Source organism: Lotus japonicus, chromosome 6, assembly GCF_012489685.1.
Source record: "Lotus japonicus ecotype B-129 chromosome 6, LjGifu_v1.2".
Lineage (NCBI taxonomy): Eukaryota > Viridiplantae > Streptophyta > Magnoliopsida > Fabales > Fabaceae > Lotus > Lotus japonicus.
Window position 1 is genome coordinate 18211925 of NC_080046.1, and position 15319 is coordinate 18227243.

Here is a 15319-nt window from a genome sequence, read left to right on the forward strand (position 1 = left end):
AGAGACTTTGCTTGAAGCTTCAAAATGAGAAAAGCAGTACTGTAGTAAGAATCAGAAGTTATCATGGAAGAGAGTTTGAGAACTCAAAATTCTCGGATTTCTGCGGCTCAGAAGGAATAAGTCATGAGTTTTCTGCTCCCATCACTCCTCAGCAGAATGATATTGTGGAAAGGAAAAATAGAACTCTTCAAGAATCCACCAGGGTGATGCTTCATGCAAGAAAGATTCCAAAGAAATTCTGGGCTGAAGCAATGAGTACTGCATGCTATGTCCACAACAGAGTAACGATTAGAGCAGGAACTTCATCTACTCAGTATGAAATCTGGAAAGAAAGGAAGCCTACTGTGAAACATTTTCATATTTTTGGGAGTAAATGTTATATTCTGGCTGATCGTGAACCAAGAAGGAAGCTTGATCCCAAGAGTGATGAAGGCATCTTGATAGGATACTCAACAAACAGTAAAGCTAATAGGGTGTATAATTCTCGTACAAAGGTCATGATGGAATCTGTCAATGTTATTATAGATGATGTACCAAGCAAAATGTCTAAGACAACTGCTAGTGAAGATGATGATGCTGATGTCCCAGTCGATGTCCCAACGATTGACCTCGACAATGAGTCTGTGACTAGTGCAGATGAACAAGAAGGAAAAATGATTGAGTCAAACAAAGCCCCATCCATCAGAATTCAGAAGAATCACCCTCAAGAAAATATTATTGGTGATCCTAAGGAAGGAGTAACTACCATATCTAAAAGTTTCATTGCTCATGGTTGTTTCATCTCTAAAATAGAACCCAAAAATGTCAAGGAAGCACTGACTGATGAATACTGGATAAATGCAATGCAGGAAGAGCTTGATTAGTTCAGAAGGAATGAAGTTTGGGACCTCATCTCACGCCCTGAAGGAGTGAACATTATTGGTACTAAATGGATTTTCAAGAACAAGTCAGATGAGAATGGAGTGGTCACTAGAAACAAAGCGAGATAGGTTGCTCAAGGCTATACTCAGATAGAAGGAGCGGATTTTGATGAAACTTTTGCTCTAGTGGCTAGACCGGAATCTATAAGGCTATTACTGGGAGTTGCTTGTTTGTTAAAGTTTAGACTCTATCAAATGGATGTAAAGAGTGCTTTTCTGAATGGGTACTTGAGTGAAGAAGTATATGTTGAACACACCAAAGGATTCATAGATCCTCATCATCCAGATCATGTGTACAAGTTGAATAAGGCCCTGTATGGATTGAAACAGGCTTCAAGAGCATGGTATGAAAGACTCACTGAATTTCTTGTCAGCAATGGCTATTGCAAGGGAGGAATAGACAAGACCCTGTTTGTAAAGAATGACAAAGGCAAGCTCATGATAGCACATATATATGTAGATGATATAGTATTTGGAGGAATGTTGAGCACGATGGTTGAGCATTTCGTTCAACAAATGAAATATGAATTTGAAATGAGTTTGGTAGGTGAGTTGAATTATTTCTTGGGTCTTCAGGTTAAGCAAATGGAAGACTCTCTGTTCATTTCACAAAGCAAGTATGCTAGGAGTATTGTTAAGAAGTTTGGACTAGAAAAGGCAGGTCACAAAAGAACTCATGCAGCGACACATATCAAGTTATCTAAGGATGAACAAGGAGAAGATGTTGATCAAAGCTTGTATAGGAGCATGATTGGTAGTCTTCTGTATCTTACTGCTAGCTGGCCAGACATCACCTTTGCTGTTGGTGCTTGTGCTAGATATCAAGCTGCTCCAAAGACTAGTCATCTCTTGCAAGTGAAGAGAATAATCAAATACGTTAATGGTACATGTGATTATGGTATTCTCTATACACACGATACGAATCCTACTCTTGTTGGTTATTGTGATGCAGATTGGGCAGGAAGTGCTGATGATAGGAAAAGCACATCTGGAGGTTGTTTCTACTTGGGGAACAACTTGATCTCTTGGTTCAGCAAGAAGAAAAATTGTGTCTCCTTGTCAACTGCTGAAGCTGAATATATTGCTGCTGGGAGTAGCTGCACTCAACTCATGTGGATGAAACAAATGCTGAAAGAGTATGAAGTCGAGCAGGATGTTATGACACTGTACTGTGACAATCTTAGTGCTATTAATATTTCCAAAAATCCTATTCAACATAGCAGGACCAAGCACATTGATATCAGACACCACTTCATTAGAGACTTGGTTGAAGATAAAATTATCACTCTAGAGCATGTTCCTACTAAAAAGCAATTGGCTGATATATTTACCAAACCACTTGATGCTGTCACGTTTGAGAAATTGAGAGGAAATCTTGGGATTTGCCTCTTTCAAGAAGCATAGCAATTACCGCATCACTTTGCTCTAACAGCTAATTTTCTGGTAACTACCAATAACTGCCGTTATGACATCATCATCATGATTGCTTCTCATCCACTCAACTGCTATATAATCATCACCAACGGCCATGTTTCTATCTTACAACTGATTGAGTTTTTTAATTGTGTAATTCTGATTCATCTTTGCTCTCAATTTTTCTTTGATCCTCTGGATCTGCATACTCTTCCATATTTCACCATGTCTCAAGTCTCAGGAAAGCAAGACTCCATCAAAGGCAAGATTGAGAAGACATCTTCTGGAGTCAAGGTTATGGGCTTGAATGCGCAATCCTCCGCTCAATCCAAGAAGGCTTCTGCAAGAAAAGATTCAAGAACTCCTGCCAGCAAGCGCTACATGTCGAGTACGAGATCTCAGGGCACTCGTGACTCACCTGTGCTTGAGGATGTTTCTCATGAAATTTCCTCTGCGGATGAAGAGGCAGATGTTGAGGCTTCTGCTCCTCAAACTGAAGTTCCTGTATCCAATGTGCCTGGTGAGGAGAATTCACCATCTCTGGATTCCTCCTCTGAGTCCAAGAACTCAGAACCAGAGAATGAAGCTCACGAGGAGGTATCTTCTGAGGAGTCTACCAAATCTCCTCCATCTGTTCTTGAAATTTCAGATGATGATGACTCAGATGATGTTCCTCTGGCAAGTGTTGCTGCCAGGATGAAGAAGAGAAGAAGGGTTCCTGTTGAAGACACCCCCTCTGGTTCACAAAAGAAGGCCAAATCCACTATGGATGTGAAGAGCAAAGGTAAACAAAAGGCTGTGGATTCCTCACACAAGAAGGTAAAGAAAACTGCTGAGAAGAAGAAAATTCCAACGATTGATTTGGAATCTGAGTCTGATGTTGAAGTCGATGTTCAGAACATTCGGACTTCTGAAAAGAAGAAATTCTCTGGTAAGCGAATTCCTTCAGATGTTCCTTCTTTCCCTATTGATAATGTTTCCTTTCATGCTGCTGAGAATGTTCTCAAGTGGAAATATGTTTGCAACCGTCGGATTGAAAAAGAAAGGGAGATTGACAAGGATGTGCTTGAGTGTAAGATGATTGTTGCTCTTATTGACCGGGCTAGTCTAAGGAAGACAGTCATGGATATTGGAAAATGTTATGAGAAGCTAGTGAAAGAGTTCCTAGTTAATTTGACAGATGATGTTGGTATTCCTAGAAGTGCTGAATTCAGGAAAGTTTATGTGCGAGGGAAGTGTGTAACTTTTTCTCCTGCTGTGATCAACCAAGCCCTTGGAAGAAGTGTTGTGGAGTTTGTTGAGGAAGAATTGTCCTTGGACAAGGTTGCCAAGGAACTCACTGCTGGACAAGTGAAGAAGTGGCCTGCTAAGAAGCTTTTATCTACAGGGTTGTTGAGTGTGAAGTATGCTATTCTGAACAGGATAGGAGTTGTGAATTGGATTCCCTCTCATCATACCTCTGCTGTATCTGCAATTTTAGCCAAGCTGATCTACAGGATTGGAACTGAGCTTCCTTTTGATTTTGGCTCTTTGGAGTTTGCTCAAACTTTAAAACATGTAGAAACTTGTGCTGTAAAGCTGCCCATTTCTTTTCCTTCGCTCTTGACTGCTATCATTCTGAAGCAGCATCCTGATATACTTAGAATGGATGATGTGGCTTTTCCTAAGGGTACCCCCATCACTTTGGATCATCGTCTGTTCATGGATCCCCATGTCCTGGATATTGATATGCCATCTCACAGGACATCAATTCCTGTTTCAATGTCTGCTTATGGAACTCAAAGTGTGATTGCTAAATTGGAGAATCTCTCAAAGGAGCTGCAGGTGTCTATCAAGGTTACTACTAAGAGGAAATTGAAGGTGGATGCTTTGCTTCTCAAGCTTAAAGAGGAGGCCGGTCATGAGGATGTTGCTGAGGAGGAAAGATCTGAAGACCTTGCAGAGGAGATCTTCTGGCATTTAATAATGGTCCTGTGTCTGTTCTGTTTTGGCTCATGTATTTGTTTTCAACCTTTGCCAAATTTGTGCTAAAAGGGGGAGTAGTTAGAAGACAAGATTTTTGTTGAAGATGTTGAAGACTGTGTTTTGTGTTTTCTGTTTCTGCTTCTGGTTTGTAATAATTAGCAGATTTATTTCAAGACAGTGTGACAGTACTATGTTTTTTTTTCAAGTTCTACTGATATTCCTCTCTGGCTTGGAATTTGGTAATTGTGTGCTGCTATAGTTATGACTTGTGTACTTCAGGCAGTTTTTATGAGTGTTGTTGGATGCTTCATTTGAGGGGGAGTTTCTCTATGTCTGCATATGAAGAAGCATCGTTTTGAGGGGGAGTGTTGTCTCTTTTGTTCCGCTGCTGATTCTGTGTGTTTTTACCCTCTCTGGTTATGAAGTTGTTTTTAGGAAAAATTTGACAAAGGGGGAGATTGTTGTTCCTTGTGTTGTCATGCATTTTCCTAAAAACAATCAGATGTCGAAGCCTACGTCCTGACATCAGATTCTGTGAAGCCAAGACATTCATTCCCTGGCTCGCGTGCATTGTGGGTCCCTTCTGTTATCTGTTAAAGATTTGTTTGTTGTTACTTGAGGATCAAGTAGCTGATTAAAGGGAGTTCTTTGCGGGTTGTTTATACTATATTGTTGAAACAAATCTATGATTGAAGATTTGTTTCTATCTCTTCTTAGTTGTTACGCAAATCATATCTTGGAAGATTGCGTTTGAATTTGTGTGGATCAATTCTGTTCTTCAGCCCAGTCAACCCTAGTGGTGCCTCTGCTGAAGTATAAAAGGAACAAAGACCTAAAACGTGAAGGGACCGGAGCTAAGATTGAATATCAAGTGTTTTAGGATTGTGAGTTGTGCTTTGTTCTTGTTATTTGTGAACTGTTCTTGCTCCCTGATTCTATAAAGCAAGATTCAGTTCTGTGTTGAGTTTGATTGTTCAAACACTCTTGTTATTTGTTTTCACCAATCACTGTGGCAGTGATTGAGAGAAAGTGAGAGGGGCTCTCATACTTAGGTTGAGATACTAAGTAGAAATACACTGGGTAGATTAGGAAAAGAACAACGAACTGGTTGTGTTCATGTGTGTCTGTAGTTCCTGAATCTTGAGATAGTGGATTTCCTTTCTTTGAGCTTAGCCCTCCAGACGTAGGTGAAGTTTCACTGAACTGGGTTACCAATTCTTGTGTCTTGTTACTTTTGTGTTTAACGTTTACTGATACTGTGTGATTGTTGTCATAATCGATTGTCCTGACATCGCGTACGACATTGTTCTAAGGGAACTAGAATTTGAACTTCATTTAGATAAAGCCTCGTCTTTCTTCGCCACTTCAGAACGAAGGTTTTCAAGGTCGGTCTCCATCAAAGAAAGGGTTTGATCTTTGGAAGCCGCCAGATCCGCCTTCGCCTCAGATTCTAGCTGCACCTCCTACTGAAGCTTCGCGAGAGCTTTTTCCAAGTCAGAAATTCTCCTGTCTCGAAACTCCAAGCTAACCTCAGCACGACGAGTCTGCTCGCTCGGCTCTTTGGAAAAGGAGGTTCCTTTGGCTTTCAGCTGGGCAAGAAGCGCTCGGCGTTCCTCAATAGATTCACCATTGAGGGCGCGGAGGCACACCACCTCAGATTGCAACTCGTCGGCACCCTGGGCGGACCATTTGTAACAGTGAAAGGCGTGGAGCATTGTCGCCAACGCGCTTTCCGAAACTCTGTCCAAGCCTTGCTTCTTGACCACTTCGTCCATCCTCGCGATTTGTGTTGATGTCAGGGATAGAGAATATGGCAATTCTCGGTTTGAAGAGCCCGGAGGCGGGTCGGGATTATGACTGGGCGAGGGTATGCTGGCGGATGGCATTAAGTGTTGACCAGGAAGCGGTGGGATAACTTTCGCACCAGGGGAAGGCCTGTCCTGTCAAAGGAATCACCCTGGGCGTCGGGCGAAGAAACTGGAACCGCCTTTGAAGGTCCGGCGGGCTGGTCCGACGTGGGAGTCTCCTCAGACTCATAAAAAGCTGCGGAGATAATATGAGTTCTTTCCCCGCTAGAAGACGATGCAACAGCCGCGGGGTGCGGTCTTTTTAAGGAAGGGCGAGGGGTTTCCTTGCCGAGAGGCCGTTTCCCACTTACTTTCTACAAGGACGTTTTGTCGCCTTTCAAATTAATTCGGGGAGGAAACGAGACGTTCCCTTTCTTCTCGAAGGCGGCCAGAAGGCCCACACTGGCATGGCGTATTTTTCCTAAAGCAAAGAGCGGCAAGGATGAGCTAGCAGAAAACAGGGAATACGAAGTTGTAAGATCAAGTTTTGATCGTGTAGTACAACTCTATGTTTTGATGATTACAAGTTAACATTTTAGTATGAACAATTATGGTACTCTAACATGTTTACTGAGTGTGCTCTTAACAGGCTCTGACCTTGACTTAATCTCACACAAATCAGAAGCACTTTGCTTAAGAGTGACCCTAGCAACGCTTTCGCAATCTCTACGTTCAATCTGAACAGTAGAAAAGCTTCAGAAGATCTGAAGTTAATCAAGCTCTGATAAGGACTCAATTCACTTTAAGTTCTGAAGATCCAGACGTTCTGACAACCCAGGCACTCTGAAGGCTCAGAAGTTCTGATGGTGTAGAAGACTCTGAAGATCCAGAAGCTGAAAGGTGAAGACTCTGAAGTCTAGAAGCAAACTGGCTCTGAAGACCAAGTACTTCTCCTCTGAGTTTAGAATCAGAAGGTACAACGGTCAGAGGATCCATGCTTCCCTCTGACTCTGATCAACAAGCTTCACAAGTTCCAACACGAAGCATTCCTCTGATCAGAAGTCAACAAGGTTTAAGGTCAAGTCACTATCCAAAGTACAAAAGCAAATGTACCATCCTGACGACCTAACCTAACATACTCAGCCACAGCAGAAGCTGGAAATCCGAGATCTGCCCTCCAACAGTAGCATTCCCATGCAACGTTCAAACCCTAATCCTTGGAGTATATATAGAGGCTGAAGACTGAAAGATGCGGTCGGAAGAATCTTACATGCGCAAGCTATATTCAAATCTTCTAAGCATTCTTTCTTGATTGAATTCATTGTGTTTACTACAAGCTTTTAAGAAGCAATTTCTTTGTAAACAATATTCTTCAAATAGTTGTTTGATTTACCTTTAGGAGATCAAGGTTGATCGGATCCTAGAGAAGACTAAGAGAGTGAATCTTAGTGTGAGCTAAGTCAGTGTATTGTTAGTCACTTGTAGGTTTCAAGTGCAGTTGTAACAAATCTCTGATTAGTGGATTGCCTTCATTCTAAGAAGGAAGAAATCACCTTGACGGGTGGACTGGACTAGCTTGAGTGATTCATCAAGTGAACCAGGATAAAATCCTTGTGTGCTTTTCTCATCTCTTATCTTAAGCACTTTACTTGTGTCTCGAAAGATTTGTTAAAATCTTAAGGTGGAAGTTTTATTCTGAAAACGCTATTCAAACCCCCCCTTTCTACCGTTTTTCATACCTTCAATTGGTATCAGAGCGCAAGTTCTGATTACCACACCTAACAATGTTCAGTGATCCGGGTCGGTGTGAAAAACAAAGGGCTACCACCAGTGAAATGCAAAAAGATGGTTACAATGCAAAGCCTCCCATGTTCGATGGTCAAAGGTTCGAATATTGGAAAGACAGAATTGAAAGTTTCTTTCTAGGCTTCGATGCAGATCTCTGGGATATCATTGTGGATGGCTATGAGCGTCTAGTTGATGCAGATGGCAAGAAGATCTCCAGATCAGAGATGACTGCTGAGCAAAAGAAGCTTTACTCACAGCACCACAAAGCTAGAGCTATTCTTCTTAGTGCTATTTCCTATGAAGAGTACTAGAAGATTACAGATCGTGAGTTTGCCAAGGGCATCTTTGAATCCTTGAAGATGTCTCATGAAGGAAATAAGAAAGTGAAAGAATCAAATGCGCTGTCTTTGATCCAGAAGTATGAATCCTTCATCATGGAACCTAACGAGTCCATTGAGGATATGTTTTCCAGATTTCAGTTGCTTGTAGCTGGAATAAGACCTCTCAACAAAAGCTACACTACAAAAGATCATGTCATAAGGGTTATCAGAAGTCTTCCTGAAAGCTGGATGCCTTTAGTGACTTCAATAGAGCTTACAAGAGATGTTGAGCATATGAGTCTAGAAGAACTCATCAGCATACTGAAATGTCATGAGCTGAAGCGCTCAGAGATGCAGGATCTGAGGAAGAAATCTATTGCCTTGAAATCGAAATCTGAGAAGTTTAAATCTGAGAAGTCAAAAGCTCTCCAACCTGAAGCAGAAGAATCTGAAGAAGCCACTGACTTAGCTCACACTAAGATTCACTCTCTTAGTCTTCTCTAGGATCCGATCAAACTTGATCTCCTAAAGGTAACTAAACAACTGTTTAAGAAAGAATGTTTACAAAGAATTTGCTTCTGAAAAGCTAATAGTAAACACAATGAATTCAGATGAAAGAATGCTTAGAAGGTTTTGAATATAGCTTGCGCGTGTGAGATTCTTCCAACCGCATCTTTCAATCTTCTGCCTCTATTTATACTCCAAGGATTAGGGTTTGAACGCTGCATGGAAATGCTACCGTTGGAGGGCAGTTCTGGAAATTCCAGCTTCTGTTGTGGCTGAGAATGTTAGGTAGGTCGTCAAGATAGTACATTTGCTTTTGTACTTGGATAGTGACTTGACCTTTAAACCTAGTAGACTTCTGATCAGGGGAATGCTTCATGTTGGAACTTGTGAAGCTAGTTGACCAGAGTCAGAGGGAAGCACAGATCCTCTGACCATTGTATCTTCTGATTCTGAACTCAGAGGGAAGTACATGGTCTTCAGAGTCATCTTGCTTCTGGACATCAGAGTTTCCACTTTTCAGCTTCTGGATCTTCAGAGTCTTCTACACCATCAGAACATCTGAAGCTTCAGAGTTTCTTGGTTGTCAGAACGTCTGGATCTTCAGAACTTCAAGTGACTGAGTCCATATCAGAGCTTGTATGACTTCAGATCTTCTGAAGTATTTCTACTGTTCAGAGTGAACATAGATGTTGCGAAAGCGTTGCTTGGGTCACTCTTTATACACAGTGCTTCTGATTTGTGTGAGATTGAATTGAGGTCAGAGCCTGTAAATAGCATACTCAGAAAAACACGTTAGAGTACCATAATTGTTCATACTAAAATGTTAACTTGTAATCAACAAAACATAGAGTTGTACTACTCGATCAAAACTTGATCTTACAGTCAGGGGCTTACCCACTCTGAAGTTCTCTTCAGATGCTCTTTGTGAAGCATGTCAGAAAGGAAAATTCACAAAAGTCCCTTTCAAGGCAAAGAATGTTGTCTCTACCTCAAGGCCGTTGGAACTTCTGCATATCGACCTGTTTGGACCAGTGAAAACTGAGTCTATAGGTTGCAAGAGATATGGGATGGTCATTGTTGACGACTATAGCCGCTGGACATGGGTAAAATTTCTATCCCGCAAGGATGAGTCTCATTCTGTGTTCTCTACCTTCATAGCCCAAGTGCAAAACGAGAAGGCTTGTAGGATTGTACGTGTCAGAAGTGACCATGGTGGAGAGTTTGAGAATGACAAATTTGAGAGTCTGTTTGATTCCTATGGAATTGCACATGATTTCTCTTGTCCTAGAACTCCTCAACAAAATGGTGTTGTTGAGAGGAAGAACAGAACTCTTCAGGAGATGGCTAGAACCATGCTCAAGAAACTGGCATGGCAAAGTACTTTTGGGCAGAGGCAGTAAACACAGCATGTTACATTCAGAACAGAATCTCTGTGAGACCAATTCTGAATAAGACTCCTTAGGAATTGTGGAAGAATATAAAACCCAACATTTCTTATTTTCATCCTTTTGGTTGTGTTTGCTATGTTCTAAACACTAAGGATAGATTGCATAAGTTTGATGCTAAGTCTTCTAAATGTCTATTACTTGGTTACTCTAATCGATCTAAAGGTTTCAGATTTTATAATACTGATGCTAAAACTATTAAAGAATCTATTCATATTAGATTTGATGATAAGCTTGACTCTGATCAGTCAAAGCTAGTTGAGAAGTTTGCAGATTTAAGTATAAATGTTCCTGACAAAGGCATAGCTCCAGAGGAAGCTGAGCCAGAGGAAGATGAACCAGAAGAAGCTGGTCCCTCTGATTCACAACCTCAGAAGAAGAGCAGAATCACTGCGTCTCATCCTAAGGAATTGATTCAGGGTAATAAAGATGAACCAGTCAGAACCAGATCGGCCTTCAGACCCTCTGAAGAGACCTTGCTCAGTCTGAAAGGATTGGTGTCCTTAATTGAACCTAAGTCAACTGATGAAGCTCTTCAAGACAAGGACTGGATTCTGGCTATGGAAGAAGAACTAAATCAATTTTCCAAGAATGATGTTTGGAGCCTAATGAAGAAACCTCAAGGCGTTCATGTGATTGGAACCAAATGGGTTTTCAGAAACAAGCTGAATGAGAAAGGAGATGTAGTCAGAAACAAGGCAAGGCTAGTTGCTCAAGGCTACAGTCAGCAAGAAGGAATAGACTATACTGAATCATTTGCTCCGGTAGCAAGACTGGAAGCTATCAGACTACTGATCTCATTCTCAGTGAATCACAACATAATTCTTCATCAGATGGATGTTAAAAGTGCCTTCCTAAATGGTTCCATCTCAGAGGAAGTCTACGTTCATCAACCCCCAGGTTTTGAAGATGAGAAGAACCCTGACCATGTTTTCAAATTGAAGAAATCTCTCTATGGTCTGAAGCAAGCTCCCAGAGCATGGTATGAGAGACTCAGCTCATTCCTTCTGGAAAATAAGTTTGTAAGGGGTAAAGTAGATACAACTCTCTTTTGAAAAACTTACAAAGATGATATATTAATTGTGCAAATTCTCTATGCAAAGATTTTTCTGAGATGATGCAGGCTGAATTTGAAATGAGTATGATGGGAGAACTCAAATACTTTCTGGGTATACAAGTTGATCAAACACCAGAAGGAACTTACATCCATCAGAGCAAGTACACTAAAGAACTTCTGAAGCAGTTCAACATGACAGAATCTACAATCTCTAAGACTCCAATGCATCCTACATGCATCCTGGAGAAAGAAGATGCAAGTGGTAAAGTTTGTCAGAAGCTCTATCGTGGTATGATAGGATCACTTCTATACTTAACTGCATCTAGGCTAGATATTCTGTTTAGTGTTCATCTATGTGCTCGTTTCCAATCAGATCCAAGGGAAACCCACTTAACTGCTGTTAAGAGGATCCTGAGATATCTGAAAGGTTCCACTAACCTTGGCTTGATGTATAAGAAAACATCAGAGTATAAGCTTTCAGGTTACTGTGATGCTGATTATGTTGGAGATAGAACAGAGAGAAAAAGCACTTCTGGAAACTGTCAATTTATGGGAAGTAACTTAGTCTCATGGGCAAGCAAGAGGCAATCAACCATTGCACTATCCACTGCAGAGGCAGAATATATCTCAGCAGCAATTTGCAGCACTCAGATTCTCTGGATGAAACATCAGTTGGAGGATTATCAAATCCTTGAGAGCAACATCCCAATCTATTGTGATAACACTGTTGCAATCTCACTGAGTAAGAATCCTATCTTACACTCAAGGGAAAAACACATTGAGGTAAAGTATCATTTTATTAGAGATTATGTTCAGAAGGGCGTACTTCTCCTGAAGTCTGTTGATACTGACCATCAATGGACAAATATCTTTACAAAGCCCTTAGCAGAGGATAGATTTAATTTCATTCTGAAAAATCTGAATATGGACTTTTGTCCAGCATGAATATGGACTATGATGCTTCTTTATCAGAAGATGTCTAGTTCAGAAGGTAACTCCATCAAAGGATAAGTACCCATTGGTGCTCACTCTGAAGCTGAGACAATAAACGTGTGTCAGTAGCTATGATACATTGTTTCTTGTGCCCGTGCTGACAATCTGTCGTAATGAGTGTTGATGTGCTTCTCTTCATCGTGTGATATGTGTATTAACTGTTTGTTATGATGACTTTAATTTTTAACCGTTGATTTTACTTTGCTTTTTAATCAACAACGGTTATTTTCAAAAACCAGTATGCACCCACGTTCTCCATCACTTATCTTACTTTACTCTCTCTCTCTCTCTTCGGTTTGCAAAACCCTTAATCCCCACGATCTCTCTCTTTCTCTCTTCATTCTGAAGGTATGAAAAACGGTAGAAAGGGGGGGGTTTGAATAACGTTTTCAGTATAAAACTTCCACCTTAAAGATTTTGACAAATCTTTCGAGAACTTAAGTGCTAAAGATAAGAGATAGAAAAGCACACAAGGATTTTATCCTGGTTCACTTGATAAATCACTCAAGCTACTCCAGTCCACCTGTTAAGGTGATTTCTTCCTTCTTAGAATGAAGCCAATCCACTAATCAGGTTTGAGTTACAACTGCACTTGAAACCTACAAGTGACTAACAATTACACTGACTTAGCTCACACTAAGATTCACTCTCTTAGTCTTCTCTAGGATCCGATCAACCTTGATCTCCTAAAGGAACTAAACAAACTGTTTATCAAAGAATTGTTTACAAGAGATTTGCTTCTAAAAAGCTAATAGTAAACTCAATGAATTTCAGATGAAAGAAAACTTAGAAGATTTTGAATATGTCTTGCGCGTATGTATTGCTTCTTGCCGTTTCTTTCAGTCTTCAGCCTCTTTATATACTCCAAGGATTAGGGTTGAGCAATGCATGGGAAATGCTACCGTTGGAGGGCAGTTCTGGAAAATCCAGCTTCTGCTGTGGCTGAGAACGTTAGGTAGGTCGTCAGGAAGGTACAGTTGCTTTTGTACTTGGATAGCGACGCGACCTTTAAACCTAGGAGACTTCTGATCAGGGGAATGCTTCATATTGGAACTTGTGAAGCCGGTTGATCAGAGTCAGAGGGAAAGCACAGATCCTCTGACCATTGTATCTTCTGATTCTGAACTCAGAGGGAAGAACATGGCCTTCAGAGTTTCTTGCTTCTGGACTTCAGAGTTTCCACTATTCAGCTTCTGGATCTTCAGAGTCTTCTACACCATCAGAACATCTGAGCCTTCAGTGTTTCTTGGTTATCAGACTTTCTGGATCTTCAGAACTTCTAGTGACTGAGTCCACATCAGAGTTTGTATAACTTCAGAACTTCTGAAGCTTTTCCACTGTTCATACTGAACATGGTGAATGCGAAAGCGTTGCTTGGGTCACTCTTTATACACAGTGCTTCTGATTTGTGTGAGATTGAGTTGAGGTCAGAGCCTGTAAATAGCACACTTAGAAAAACACGTTAGAGTACCACAATTGTTCATATCAAAAGGTTAACTTGTAATCATCAAAACATAGAGTTGTACTACTAGATCAAAACTTGATCTTACACATTCATCCTCTCTATTCCTACCCAAACCTTCAACCGCTTCAAAGATGGTGAAATCTAACAGAGGTGAAACTGTCGACGGAAGGATATTTTCTGTCATGGTAGTGGCTCAAATTACCGGTCAATCGAGCTCCACAACTCAGAGAAATCAACCAGAAACTCAAGCTATAGGCCAGATGATTCTTGTTGCACAAAGGGGTTGTGCCGTTACGTGTGTCTACTCTCCTGATGAACTCCAGGTTCTTGCTGAATGGAGATTTGATCTAGACAACATTGCTGCCAACGGGTTTGATCTCGTCCTGAAGTAAAGGCTCAAGGCTGGGAAGAATACTTCAACAGGCTTCGTGGTCCAGTCTACATCAAGTTGGTAAAGGAATTATGGAAACATGTCGACTGTGATGACAATCAAGTAGTCTCATACATTGCTGGCAGAAGAATCATCATCACGGAGAAATCAATTGTTGATCTTCTGGGTGAAAATACTGGCACAGGCTACAGATTCCAACTGTCGGAATCAAAGGTGAAACCCAAGACCAAAGAAGATGTTAACCGAGCTCTCTACACAAACAGGAAGCCAGGCAAGAGTGATTACAAAGTAGTAGAACTTCATCCTAAGCTGAGGATTTGGCACAAGATTCTGCTGCACTGCATCAATCAAAGGCCAAAGGGAAGCTCTCCAGACTACATCAATTTCTGTCAGAAAGTGATGCTTTTCTTCATTCAGGACCGCAAGAAGATCTGCCTTCCCTTCTTCCTGTTCTCTTATCTCAAAGAGTGCATCAAGAAGTCCAGAACAACTGCTTCTCCAAAGTCTGCAATCAGATACATTCCCTTTGGAAGATTGCTCTCAGACCTCTTTCTGGAAAGCAAATTGATAGAAGATCTGACTAAGGCAGGCTGCACAGAGGATCTGACGACTGTTGTTGGTGATGTCTTCACTTCCACATCCATGAAAAAGATGGGATTGATTAAAACAAAGGTTGCACCTGATCATGAAGATACCTCTGATGAAGTCAGACAGAGAAGAGTCCCTCTGACCAATTACCCTCTATGGTTCAAAGCTGATGATCCAGTTGCTATCTTGCACTATCTAGCTGACTTGAGGGAACAAGGTTATGAAATAGATGTGGACGAGTTCTTCAGAACCCTGCCACCAGCTCCAGAATTTGATTCTCCTCCCAAGAAGAAGAAGAAGAGAAGAATAATTATAGAGGAATCTTCTGAAGAGTCTGATCCTTCTGATGGTGTTGATCAGAAGAAGAAGAATGACAAGCTTAAGAGGAAGCATGAGGAACCCTCCAAGCCAGATGCTCCATCTGATGGTGATGATGATGATGCTCCTCCACCAAAGAAGTCAAAGAAGCAAGTGAGAATAGTGGTGAAGCCAACTCGTGTGGAACCAGCTGTTGAGGTAACCAGAACAGAGGCTCCTGCCAGGGTTACTCGGTCTGTAGTGAGATCACCAAGTAAGTCTTATGTTCCATTTCATGATGATGATTTAAGCTCATTTGATGCACTCCCAATTTCTGCCCTTCTCAATCGCACTGCTATCCCACTCTCTCCCATTCAAGAGTC

The 15319-nt window shown here is 41.2% G+C and overlaps 1 protein-coding gene across 1 annotated transcript; it reads left to right on the forward strand.

The window, feature by feature from the left end:
- The first annotated feature begins 2558 nt into the window (after nucleotides 1–2558).
- On the forward strand, nucleotides 2559–4364 carry LOC130725037 (uncharacterized). The gene has a single exon (XM_057576300.1). It carries the CDS (start codon nucleotides 2559–2561, stop codon nucleotides 4362–4364), a length of 1806 nt encoding a protein of 601 aa, XP_057432283.1.
- The last annotated feature ends 10955 nt before the right edge of the window (nucleotides 4365–15319 follow it).

Coding starts and splice junctions, on each gene's coding strand:
- LOC130725037 (XM_057576300.1), top strand. CDS start 2,559: ATGTCTCAAGTCTCAGGAAAGCAAGACTCCATCAAAGGCAAGATTGAG.